At 35.2% G+C, this 14,457-nt stretch overlaps 1 protein-coding gene across 1 annotated transcript in view; it reads left to right on the top strand.

The window, feature by feature from the left end:
- Positions 1 to 11,140, top strand: part of LOC116341720 — a 45,753-nt gene extending 34,613 nt beyond the window's left edge. The window contains exons 8-9 of the mRNA XM_031768961.1: positions 6,718 to 6,959; positions 10,788 to 11,140. Coding sequence (XP_031624821.1) covers positions 6,718 to 6,959; positions 10,788 to 10,966 — 421 coding nt within the window. The 3' untranslated portion in view covers positions 10,967 to 11,140. The remainder of the gene's footprint in view (positions 1 to 6,717; positions 6,960 to 10,787) is intronic.
- The last annotated feature ends 3,317 nt before the right edge of the window (positions 11,141 to 14,457 follow it).

Raw genomic sequence — 14,457 nt, 5'->3', positions numbered from 1 at the left:
TTTGATCGGAACCATCGACGAAAAAAAATCCCATTTGCTTTCCATTTTTATTTGCACAATGAATAATAGTTCTTTTTCCTGCACTAAAAGCGATGAATCAATTGTTCCCAAAGCAATTGTTGTGTTTTTTATGATGTTTGTGCTGATGCGCTCGCGCATCTGATCGAAAAATGTAAATAAAAACAAGAATTATGAATACAGTGTGAAAATTGCTGCTTTTATTTCGGAGAATAGAAATTTGCTATTTTTTTCCCAGAAATCTCCAGTGAAATCAATCTAATATTTATATGATGTTTGTTCAAAATAATATTTGCTGAAAAATATTTATGAAATGCTTTTTAATTCAAAGAAAACATTCATAATGTTAACCAAAATATTTACATGGATTTCTGTAAGCACACCGTATGTTGCGCAATTCAAATATGGCAAAAAAGCAAATTTCTCTTCTTCAATCTGTTTAGATTTTTATTGAAATGTGGCAATCTCCATTTGAATTGGAAATTCCAAATCGAAATACGATGAAAAAAATGATGGCGTAAAAGATATGCTTCACCTCAAAATCAATATGCAAATAAACAAAAAAACACACAGCAAAACAGAAAAGTTATGGGTTTCGATCGAGTAAATATCTGTTTGAGCATCAAATTTATGAATGTTTTTTGTATGTATTGAATGTATGTTGGCGCAAAAATATTTCAGTTATTGCTTTTGTAGTTCCAACGAGAAAGATAGAGAAAAAAGTCGTGAAGCGCGTTTTTTTCGCTGGAACAGGTATATTATTAAGCAATTGATTTACGGAGCAAGCATGTTTTTTTTTGTTCTACAACAAAATAAAAACGATATTCCAGCATATTTTTCACCAAGCGTATCCGGTTTCATACAAGACCAACTTGTGTTTTGCACATTTCGTTTAGCTTTAGAAATGAAACACCACAAGCGAATAGACACACAATGTCGAATAAATGACTTTATTCGAATCACTTGGGCGTACAATTCGATGATGTCGCTATAACATCGATAACATCGCTCGTCGTTATGACACAGGAAAGCGGCATGGGAAATAGTTGGGGAATTACAATGCTGTTATCGTTTGTTTGTTCAATTTTGACCATAGTTTGCTTTTGTCCACTCAACGTCGACGACGGTGTATCTAAATGATATTACATTTTAATTGTAACGTATTGTTATGGAAGAAAAAAGAATGGAACGAGGAACGAGAAGGAGATGGAAAGAGAGGAGGTGGAAGATGAAGAACGAGACAGAACATGAATAATAAATCAAGAACATAGACAAATGTCGTCTCGTCGAGATTAAGATGTCATTTTTTGTGGTCGTTATGTGGCAAAAAAGACCCATGTAATATGATTTAATATTTAAATTTTCTATGAGCGGTGGGCTTGCTTTAGTAAGTTTCACACTGAATGCGTTCGTTATAATCTGCACGTAAGTTAATTAACACTAAAAGAAGGGAGACAGACAGAGAGAGAGAGAGAGAGAGAGAGAGAGAGCTAGAAAAGTGAAAAAGATGTTTTGCTTGGTAAAACACACGCTAGTGTAAATTTGATGAGTTCACCAATATTTTCTTAGACGCGCTGAGCAAGCAATGAAGACGACTGTGGTGGTAATGATAGGTGATGGTGGCGGTGCATGGTTGGAACCAGTCGATGCGAAGAGTAAAGACTAATCCACTTTCAGTATTCGCTTATAAATTATGCATTTCATTTATTTCAGCATGCTGTGCATATGCACATTGCCTAGCACTCTAGACTTAAAATAATGACAGTCTCATTTTCATGCAAGTTTCATTTAAATTATCATCTCCGTGGTTTTGTTCTTTCTCCTTTTTCATTCCGTTGCACTGTCGTCGTCTCTTTATGGTCGATGTTGTGAGCACTGGTTGTTGTGCATCTGTGCACATTTTCAAATTGCAAAAATATTCAAGTGACTCAATTTCCATATGTATAAACCGCATTTCCTTCGATCTCAGTGATTTTGCGTTGAAAGTATCTCATTATCTCACAGCAAATTGTGCAATTCTTCATTAATTGCATTTTGCAGAAAAAGAGCTAAATAAATGGAAAATTACACCTGCGAAAGATAGAGAGTAACAAGTAGATATTCAGTATTTGATACCATGCGCTGTCGGCAATATTGAAATGTGCATTTCGGAAAGTTTTTCTTCTCTATCGCTCTCTCTCTCTCTCTCTCCCTCCAACTCTTTGGCTCTCTCTTTCTGTCTCTGTCTTCTTTCTCCCTCCCCTCTTCCTTGATGATTTCAATAAATGTGCAGAAATTCATTAGAAACCAGGCTTTGTTCCGATTTCGATAAGAGATCCGTTTTTTTCATCTGTCAAAAACTTTGCATCAATTATTTGTGCACATTTTCAGTGTTTTTTCCTCATCAATGCACGAGACAGTCTAATTGCGCTGGCATTGCAGGTGGTACTAACGATTTTTTTTTCAGCATCGTTTATATAATTACTGTTTGTAACCCAGTCTAATTGTTGTTTGTCTGTCGCTCGGAGAATATCTCCCATGCGGAACATCAACCGCATTTTTCGTTCCGCATAAAAGCTTTTGTCCTCTTTGTTTGCACAAAATGTTGAGAACAGTACATGGCATATTTGCAAATCTTTGCAAAACTGTCTTTTTAATTTATTTTATTGCCAGTAATTATGTATGTCCGTACTCAAAACAAAATGCTTATCTATATTGGATTAGCCGGGAAAATAGTCACACTTAAAAAAAATGTCGGCATACCGAAACGTAAACAACTGAAAAAGGAACAAAACCATTCAAAAACAAACGTTACTGCGTTGTAATTTCGGCATAAATGGTATTATGTTTTGTGCTAAATTTGTAAGTTTACCCGTTCAGCATTTTAATTAAATTAGGCGAAAGATAATTTCGCACACAAACTACATGGCGGTCCATAAAATCAAATAAAAAGAACAATGTCCGTCATTAGTGAATATTTTCGGCCCAAATTTGACAATTTCAACATCAACATTTTCGTTTCGAAGTTTATCGACCGCCTTTCAAACAAAAATTAAATCCAAAATGATTCAAACATCTTTTGAAGTGGTTCACACTTTTTTGTTCGTAAAACACATTTTCATGCAAAAATCAAACAAAATTCAAAAGAAAAATGATAGTTTGTTAATGTAAACGTGATTTTGATAGAAATAAAGAGATCTGAAACACGCTTTTTATTCAAAAAGTTTTGAAATAAAAAATAAGCTTTTCGTGGACAGTTATTTTTCATCGTGTATCTCTATTGCTGACTACTTATTTCCAAGAATCTCTCAAATTGATTGAATAACCGCACTGAATTCATCGTGTTTGAGTGTCATGGGTAATGAACATCTTCACGATTTGTTCATTTTTCTGCCTTTAATTCTGTCTTGAAAATCGCGCGAACGAATTTCCGGTTGTGTAATCTGGTGCGCATCTAAATGACAGGGGCTTATTGTTCGGTGTTTAGCCTTCTTAATGGATACCATAAAATTTATGACGACATTTAACGAATTTTGTAATGCAATAACAATGGACTCGCTGCTCGCACAAACACAGAAACTAAAAACCTCTAATGACAAATCAGATAAGGACAAGGGTTTGGTTCCTTACTCTGTGGTTGTTGTTGTAATATAGCGTTGATTTTGTCGTTGTTTTACACACAAACACACATTCGAACATAAAAACGAGTTAATTTTCAATGTGATTTGTGTCAGATATCCGAGAGCTAAGCGAGTGTATTGTGCGTCAAAAGCACATCGATTCTAATTAAGCCGAATGGTTTCAATATATACACACACAAAAGGCATATCTTATTACATAATGTCACATGATGAAATCGATGTTTTATTTTTAAGTGAATCATTATGACCTCTAAGTTTTTCAGATCATAAATTTTCGAGCTATTGCAAGCAATGCGGTGAATTTAAATCCAGCTATATCTATCTGTCTTAATTCGATGTATATAAATAATTTAATTATCTCTGCGGAGATTGCTGTGTATCTGACCCATTTTTGAGAATATATTTTTAATATGAAGACTATAAAAGCCAAAAATAAGCGGCCTCAAGAGCGCAATAGAAAGTTACCCCAATTCAAAAAAAAGAGAAAATACAGCGATACAAATCAATGGTAGGAACTTTTGTTTTGCTTCAACATTTCAAGAAGTAAACACAAGCAAGTCCATCAACATAGGCCTACGTTTTCATTTTATCGGCGAATTTAAGTCACAAACTTTCTTCATTTGCTGGGGATTTATTCGAAAGCTTTGCCACGCAAAAAGAGCGCGAACACTATAAGGCGTTGGGTATTTTATTTTAGTTCGAGGATTGTTTACGAAATGAATTCATTTGTCCCACGCATAATGTTTTTTAATGAAATCCGTGTCGTCTAATGAATCTGTTTTTTGCAAAAAGTCGAAATTGTCTTTGCGTCATAGCTCTCGGTCGAAGAAATTCGAATGGGGCTCTTTGTCGAGTTTGTTATAACCTCAAACACGGAGAGTTGTTGTAAAATAAAAAACAAGCAACAGCGCGATTCTTTGATTTTTTCGCAACGGTCTAGAATTGTAGCGGTAAAAGCAGTGCGCAAAAATGCAAATTGTTTTACAAATTTACAAGTCATTTACAGGTAAAACGGAACCATATTTGTGTGAATCCGTTTTCACTAGGCCAATGCTTTTGCACATTATTTCCATAGCAATACACACAGCCAACTTCTCGTTGCCTCACAAATAATTGTATTTTCTTTTTCATGTGGTTTACGCTTGCCGATTTTATTCGACTGGCTTATTCGCTGCTCGTTTCATTCAGATTAATGTATTTATTATTCGATTACGTATTTCGTCTATCTTGAATGCCGTACATTTTCGCTTTGGCTCCTTATTGTTGGCTTAGGTACACATTACACGCATTTGAGACGATGCGTACCAAAAACACAAGAAATTTCAGCCTTTTGATATGTTCACAGATGTTTTAATTTTTGAGCTGAAAATAGTGCCAAAATCCTTTCAACCAGCGTGCAACACGTGGCCGAATAAAAAAACAACCAAAATTTATATTTTGTCAAATCTACAGATTAAGATATTGTCCACCAGTCCATATACCACAACAGTCAACACATTATTTTTGTTTTTTTTCCAAATGTATACTGTCAACCCAAAGCCGGATTAACTTTTACCTTTGTGCTGTGCCCACAGATTTTCCACCTTGATACTTTCATCCATTTTGTATTCGAAAGCTTTTCGCAGTAAATCTAATGTTAATTCTATATCGTATCACAACCACACCACCCAATATTTGAATGGTTCGTGGTGTTCATGGCTCATTATAATGTAGGTGGTTGGCCCCGTCAAAAGTGTTTGCTGCAGGAAATGTATTTTCCAACTGGTTGAATTAACCAAAATAATTACCAAGCATTGAATCAGTTTGCGATTCAACCGCTTTGGTCTCTGGTCAAAATATCGTCGAGAAAGTTTTTAATGGTATAAACGAAATTTGGCTGGCAAGTCAATTAATCGCATCGAAAAGCCTGTAATTTCGAAAGAGGCTTGAAAACTTTCAAACAATAGTGAATTTCATGGAAAATTGTTTTGTTATCAATGATAAGTGAAATAAAGTTGAATAAGCACCAGTGATGGTTTTTTCCTATATACTGACTATAGTATTAGTGTATCATACTCTGTGAGCTCACTGGTTACTTAGACTATATGACAATATGTTGTGTGGTACAAAACGCGTGCGGCAACCGCTTCGATTCAGCATCTGGGCAGCAATGCTGTTCAGACGCTCCGAATAGCTAGCGCTATTCAGATAGGAAAAAACCATCACTGATAAGCACCGCTAGTTGTGGCCGTGGCAGCGGCTGTAACGATGATAGTTTTTTTTGTTTTTTTCTCGTTCACGCCAGTTTCATTCGTAAACGAATAATTGTAATTAGCAAATAGGTCTGATGATTTATTTAACTTTCAGACACAATAATAAATCGCAATAGTCAGAATGCCAAAAAGTTGTAAAATCAACATTCAACTTTATTCACGAATGAAAACAAAACACGACAAAAAAAATCAAACATACGTTCATGTTTGCATGGAATGCATGTCGAGTATATGACATGGGAAAACAAAGTTTTCGTGCGATTTACCTCATAATTCAACCGATGTGGTGAAAGTCGCTTGAGGATCGAACGGTATTGACGTCAAATTGAGTAAAAAATAACTTTGCACCAACAAAATCTATATATAAAGACATGAATTATTTGATTTTTGACTTGAGTTACACAGCATGAATTCTTGTGCAGTTGATGTGTACTGCGGTCGCTTATTTTGGTTTGCAATCAAGAATCGGTAAATTAGAAATCGGTTTGTGTGCGCATTACGCGATTTCAACATTCTATATCATATCAAACGTAAATGATGAATGAATTGAACTTGTGGCGTGAATTCGTGTCGGCGACGGTACTTTTCAACGAAGTTAATGACGAAAATCCTTTTGAATAGAGCAAAGTTCGGAGTGGGCGCGAGAAAACAAGAGAGAGAGTAAAATAATGGGAGAAAGAGGAAGAAAATGAACCTACGTCAATGGCGCACACTCACTCTAACGCCCACACCGCATAGGCAGCGGTATAATACCAAAACTCTTATGATATAAAAGCATTTAAGTCACAAGTTGTAACATTTCGTTTTAATTTCGTGTCATTTTGCAGAAATCCACATCGTTCACCACATCGCAAGTACAGACGGCACACCAACGACCTAACGAACCCGGCTAAATCGAGCAACAGCAGTCGACATCGTTTAGTGGCAACGAGCAGTCAATTAAGCATCCAGGTATCGGAGCTACATGCATTGAATGGACGACTTGAAATCAGCTGTTTGGCAACGATTCCGGCTCATGTTAAACCTGAAGGCGAACAATATGCTGACTACAAAACCTATTCGGTGAAAAGTAAGTACGATTAGATGAAACGCATTTTCGTGCATCATTTGGCGTTTTTTGCCCAAGGTTATTGCAGATTAGACGAAAAAGCGAGTTTTACACAACCAACGCAATCACTCAACTGATCCAAAACATTTTTACTTTTCGTAAAACGTAAATTCGGCCGGATATATCTTCAAACAATTTTGTGTCGTAATAAATAAAATCCGGCAATATCATCTTTTTTTTTATTCTACTTAACACTCGCAAGTGCAGTCTTTATAATTTAATTTTCGTATTATATCCGAAAATGCCTAGAGAAAAAAAATTGTATTATTCAAAGTCGCAGAAACATTACGAAACGTGATGAAGAGAAAATTGATTTTGTTTTTGTTTTAAAAACGTTATGTCCCGTTCCATCTTGCCTTGCGAAAAAGTCGACTTGCCGAGGGATTTGTCTCACGAGCTTTTAGCCGCCGATGATCGATAGGTATTCAAAACAACATGCAATTGCTCCGTTCGATTTGATGATGTGATTCCCATTCATATTGGTAATTTATTTTGCGATCGAAGTGAATCGAACGCATGACTACATCTTTAACCATTATAATAATCCAGCGAATTCAGTGCTTCTGTTCACGAGCATATATTTGCATAAATGTATTTATATGAGAAAATAATATGCGTAGCGAAAAATAAAATTGCATGACGACGTTAAACAACAGCGCCCAAAAGACAGAGAGCCGAACGAGAGATAGAAATAGGAAATTTTTGCGCAAGATTTCTTGTGCTCCGCTTCAATTTTATATTTATTAGTTTTATGTGAATAAAAATGCCATCATGTGTGTAATAATATCAAGTGCGTGGTACAGAGAAAAACCCGGTGAAATCAAGATACACTGAAAAGCACATCCAATGTAACCCATACATGTTCACATAAATATATTTTCTCGTTTGCATATCATCATATTCCACTTTTACTCGTCGGAATAATATAATTTTTTTTCTTTGCTGCGTCACATCGTTATCACACACAAAAGAGAGAGGGTATTTCTTTGTGAAATACACTATGAAAAGTGCGCCGCACTTGAATATATGGCTATAATTTTTCTTCCTGTCTTCGCCATTTCTATCGTATCATGAGATGACGAGTCATGCGAGAATAAATGTTTATGAATCGTAAATAAATCTCGTTCCAAATTATTTTACACAGAAAAATTAGAATTTCATCAATTTTTCCCTTTTCATAGTTGTGTGCCGACACATTGAACATGTATATGCCCGTTAAGCATACATCATGTGGGAATATTCCGATCCGTCGACTGTATGTGCATGTTTTTATGCAAAAATTTCTTTATAAAAACACAGACAGAGCACTTGAGAACCTACACACACACCATATTCATTCATTTTAAAATCCTTCAGCGTGCACTGCACATTTGAATTATCTACCACATCTGCGGTTTTTCTCTGGTTAATATACGCCAAAAATAACAACAATTTCCATAAAGATAGTCAAGGCTCCGCTCAGCAGGCAAGTAAGCGAATTGCGAAGAAAAAAAAACAATGAGTAAACGTTGAAATCATGCATAATGGTCGCTTAATAAGATTTTTTTTCATCGTCATTGTTGTTTCTTGCAAATTCAAGCAGCAGCAAGCATTTTTCATGAGGTAATAACTCAAAGTTTTGAACAAATAATCGATGAATTTACTTCGGCGAATATTTTGCACGCAAAAAGCGCTCCTTGGTTATTCTCTAGCAACAATAAATTTTGCGGCGTTGAAATATATGTTCTTGATTTTTTTTTCTTCAATGTGATTTAAAACTTCAATTCGATGAAATTGTGTGAAGGTATTAAAAGCAAACTAGAAAACATGAGTGGAGCTGACGAAAAAAATCGTAACTTACCTCACGTAGCAATTCCTTTGGCTTTTGCGTGGACCAATTGCACAGTGGATTCGCATGCTTTTTTTCTCTTCATTTCTTTTTTCTGCTGTCGTATGTGTGTTTTTTTATTTCGGGTGCACAGCATGAAAACGTGATCGGAAGATCTTTCGTGACTACAAATATGTTATATTACTATAGTTCACTTCGGCACAGAACATGTGAGCCGAAAAAACGAACTCAATGTTATTTGAATAGGAATTTGTCTTGCATGAAATGTTATCGTTAAGTCGAAACTTCTGTCACAAATCTTTGCCCGTTCAATAATTCACCTCCGGAAATTTTCCACATAAAATAATGAATGAAAGCTCATTAAATTTCTATCATCCATCGTGTATTTTTATTTTTAGAAAACGTGCCAGATATTTTCATCGAATATAAATGTGAAATATATGTCCTTCCATTTTTATGTCGTTTTTCCAAATTCTATCATTCCTGTATTAACTGGCGTGCAGTTCGCTGTAAACAAAATGACGTCAAAAGAGAAGAAGAAAAAGAAATTTAGAAAGAAAAAAACTTCGGATCCATTTCATCACATCCAACAAAAGTAATCATCTACGAATGCAAAGCGACAATGTTTGTGAATTGGTTTGAATATTTGATGCAAATGTTGAATTGATGAAAATCGCTAAACCCATTCAGATATCGGTTGAGTTTGGATGGGGCACGTTTTGATAGAGTTTGAACATGCGAATAAAATTAGAGGAAAAACATTGTCAAAAAACGAAGAAGAAGAAGAAAGCGAACGAGATGTATGGTGTTCAGAACTTTATTTGTCCCTAATGCGTCTTCTTCGACGAATAAAAAAAAATGATCGGAACATGTTCAAATAAAGTTAAGTCTTAGAAACAGTATAAAGTTTTAATATCTCTTGTGCTCTTCCGCAAGCTAATGTGATATCTTGCATTCGGATGCGCTCGTGCCATGTCAAGCATAATAATCGATGAAGACGAGAGAGAGAGAAAGAAAAAAAAACAAGTACGAGGGGCTTTATATCAACCAATATAAGCATGCTGAATTAAATCGAAAAATTGCTCTTGTTACATACAGGTTGTGACTTTGTGCCTCAATCGGCAATGACGACGGCGACAACATCGATGATGATGGTCGGACCACGATGTGAAAACTATTGGAAAATAATAAATTAAATTTTGTACGAGAGAGTTCAATGTGTTGCAGCAGGCTAAAGCATGCATCGAATCAAATGTAAGATGAGAGATGCAACAGAGATGAAAATACTCAGAGACAGATAGAGCGATTCGAAAAAAGTGCTCTCCATTTCGTTTTCCATGATAACTGATCACTTTACATTCATGGAATTTCTCATTCCTTGCAGCAATTCCAACGAAGTGCAAGTGCAAGTGCATTGACTATCATGCATCTCATATTTGCATAGCATTTCAATTCGGTCATCCTATTGCATTAACACGCCGAACACTTCGAAGTCATTGCTTGCGAATGTATACTACTCGACTCTTGTTGATTTTCCAATCCCCAATGGCGATGATATACGATCGAATCTATTTAAATGAATCGCAAATCAAATTCAATGGTTTTATTTGTAAAAACAAACAAAACCCCACCCTCCTCACGAAATTCCATTACACAAGTTGATTTTCGAGTTCGAGTTCGAGTTTAATAGTGCAATGCAATGCCGTCAAGTTGCATTTTATCGAATTCGTTCGAATATTCAATCGTTTGCATTACAAATGGACTTCATTAAACCTAGAGAAAAGAGAACTGCAATTAAACTAAAAGTCATACAGACCAACAAAATTAAACAGTAGATGTTGATTTTCCACTTTGCAATTTGGATCATTTTAAAGTTTTATGTATTTAATTTGAATTGTAAATCGCATAAAATGATTTGATAGTATTAATTGCATTTTAATTTTTTTATTTATATTTCACAGTTGACATCGATCCAGCTGAAACGACGACTATATTGCCGCAAAATTATATGGAAGGTCCTGATCCGTCATCGAGTGATCGAAGTGACTTTTATAAGCTACAAATTGCATCGATTACTCTAAATTTGCCAATTCTACTCATAGTTTTGTTGAATTTTCTACATTCATTCTGCATGCCGTAAACATAGAGTGAAATAAAAAAGTGTCCAAGAGAACCAACCAAATGTGGGCAATTTGTTCGTTTTGACACACATCAAACAGACTGCTTTTCAACGCTTGGAAATGAATGAAATAAGGAAATGTTAGTGAGTAGAGATAATCGATATTTTTTTAATGAAACAAAAAAATCAGTTAAATAAATTTGTAAATTGCTTGTGGTTTTATGTAGGCCATTCATATGGAGTAATCATATTTTGAATTCAATTATTTAAACATCAAGTCTAATTGATGAAATGAAGTGTCGGAAATTAATTACTAAAGAAAAAAATTCATTTATTGTTCTAATGAGGGCACTTTAATTGAAATTGATGATACGAAAAGTGAAAGTCCGATTACCAGCATTTTTTTTTTAGAAAATGTCATAATTATTGAATGGAAATTTTGCATAACAGATGCAACCACAATGAAAATCTATTGAATATATTATGAAAAATATGTCATAAATGTCTGTGTCAAAATGTAAAATATCCAAGGATGTTGTATGTGCTAGCTTGCAGATTATTATGGATTGTGCCTCTGATTTCCGAAGAACACCGTAGATAGTCATCTTTTGAATAATCAAAATGAGAACCTTTAATGGATAGAAAATGAAAAAATAATGGACAGAAAAAAATGTACACTTCTTCGTGAAATTGATGTTAAACGGCGCTAAACAATAGTGAAAATATATTATAGATACATTATGTGGCTATTACTTACTGTGTAATCTCTATGTGTGTATATGCTGCAGTATAAAGACGGTGTGCCGTCAACGGCACATGAAAAATGGTTAAAGTTAAGTCATTGTAAATAATGTACATTTGAATTTTTAATAAAGTTTAAGAGTAACGAAAATAGAAGAAATAAAAAACAAACAAAACGGCATAATGACATGGAGTATATACATTAAAGTAATGAAAAAGTTGAAAACACACATTTTTTTGTTCTCGGCAAATCTTGATTTTGGAAATGTATGATGCTACTACGACCATGAGAGAAAATCTTATATATTGACTTCAAAAAATCACATCTCAAGTTGATTCGAAAAGCACATCGCATATACAATAATTTTTCGTTTTGATTGATAGTTTTGCGGATGTGATATTCCGCGATGCATAAGACAGGGGAAAAAAGATAACATTGTGGATGAATAACGTAATTTGACCTGAGCAAGGTACAAAAATAGCGGTTTCGAGCTATAAAAAAACAATCGCAAGCGTTTGCCAGCTGTGGCGAATATGGATGAGCATGTAAAGCACAAAAATAATTGTAGATTGATGTGTCACCAATCCACATGCACTACTAAACGAGCGTACCATTATCGCTTTTACCTGGCCATAATGCATGTGTGAATGGAAGTGTATGTCGATGAAGTATGTAGTTTACACTCATATTTTTCGTTACATTCATATTTTCGAAGCGATGCGCGGTTCGCTCGCATGTATTTTTATTTTTCGTCCTAATTTGCATTCACATAGGTCGTGATCATTTTTCCATCGTATTTGAATTTTCATGTTTGTTCAACTTCGTTCGCGATATGGTTTCTATTTTTACTTTGCATTTTGCAAATGTGCGCGTTGCGTTCGTGAAAAGGTCATGTGCTGGCAGAAATATATGCGAGATGGGGGTAGGATCCAGTTTGGAAAGAAGCGACCGAGAGAGAGAGAGAGAGATAGAAAATGAGAAAGAAAGAGTGGGTTTTCAGCTAGAGCGAATTGTTCGAGGTCACGCTAATGTATTTCTAACAAACAACGAGTCGAACGAAGCGTGAGCAAGCGAAAAAGTGGAAAAACAAAGAAAGCAGGTTATATTAAAAATGCAACAGCACACTTTCAAACCGAAGCAATCTCTTGCGAATTATATACGGGAATATGGCGACAGCATAGCAAAATACGGCGTCAGCTTTCGTTCCATCTTTTCGTTCGACAAAACAGAAACGGCGAACGACCATTTGTGCTGCACGTTGTGGCATTTTTCCCCATTTCCACTCTGAAATATAGTGAAAATGAAATCGAATAGAATGGAAACCAGTGAATGTTTATGTGCAAGAGTGAAAAAGAGATAGAGAGAAAGAGAAAGCAGCTAAATAAAAGAAACCACCTCAATTATTTATGAAATCGTACGGCGTGTGTTTTCATTTAAGCTTTCGTCGCATTTCTATCGCATTGGCAGAGGCAGAATCAATACTGGCACCACCAATCTAACATTTGTGACACATAATACAATGATTTTGACGTACAAATGTTCGTCGACTGCAAATCGTTTAAAATATATTCCCAAATAATGCAAATGGATTATTTATGTGGCAAATAGGAATGGAGCGAACCCGAAAAAAAACAACGGTCGTGACAGTACTCTGTACTCAAAACAATGGAAATCATTATCCATGAATGGTTATGAAGCGCACGCCTATGCACAGCATGAGTCCGGCCATATTCCATTGGAAATACAATGAAAATTTTATGGAGTGTAATGTGATCACCATGATTTGGGATCTAATGCTTGTTCACACGGCATTCCCATATTTCCGAGTCCATAAACGCTTATAATTACATGCTGACAACGAGATATCGCGTTGGCTCAATATCATCATGGTGCACAGCACATTTCGATTTAAAAAAAATGCGCATAAATTATTGACAAAAATAGTGTGATCAGGTTGTTGAAAATGGGATTGTTTGTGCGTGCTCATTAAAATGAATAGGCCCTAGCTTAATGTGTAGAGCGCTCTCAACTTCCATTCACCAATATAATATATTATTTTTCCGTCGATTTGCTTGCATCGCTAACTTTAGTACAATGTCATGTGTTTGGCTTCAAAATGGAAATTGCACGCAAACAACCAACAGCAAACAGAAACAATAGAATTTGGAGAACAACATACACATGCACAAGAACACAAATCCTGACAAGTTGTTGTGTTTCGTTTGTAACGAGTTAGATCTAGTATAATGTTTCCATTGAGCACTTTTAGTGCATTGGATTCATTTGCAAACAACATCATCAGCATATGTACATTTTCGGCAGCAATTGTTTCAACTCGAACATAGATGAAGAGCACACAAAAATGTAAACAATATGTTTTTGTTACATTTTTGGCCAATATGTGTTTATGCAAGTGTATGCATTTATGTTGCTGCTTCCCTTCCTGTTCATTCATTTGTGAGCAAAAGTATGAGTGTCTATTTTGTTACGTGCATTGTAGGTGCATGTATTATTTTTGAATTGTATTCGCAACGATCGCATCGAAACGAATGGATTTTGTCATTTGTTACAACAACAACCTAATAGGTAATTCAGCACTATATATCGGTAGCACTGTACTCGAGGCTCGTATTCACTCAGCTTTCAGGCTTTACATTTGCAACACATGAGTGTCTCTGTGTGCATGTGCACATTCAACATATTGTCAATGGATATGCAAACACAAAATCTTCTTTGCATTAATAATAATATACTATTATTGGGTTACACC

This window comes from Contarinia nasturtii, unplaced genomic scaffold, assembly GCF_009176525.2.
Source record: "Contarinia nasturtii isolate CC-2019 unplaced genomic scaffold, AAFC_CNas_1.1 Cnas_scaffold_745, whole genome shotgun sequence".
Classification (NCBI taxonomy): Eukaryota; Metazoa; Arthropoda; class Insecta; order Diptera; family Cecidomyiidae; genus Contarinia; species Contarinia nasturtii.
Note: the sequence above shows the minus strand (reverse complement) of the source record. Positions and strands in the feature narration are given on the sequence as shown.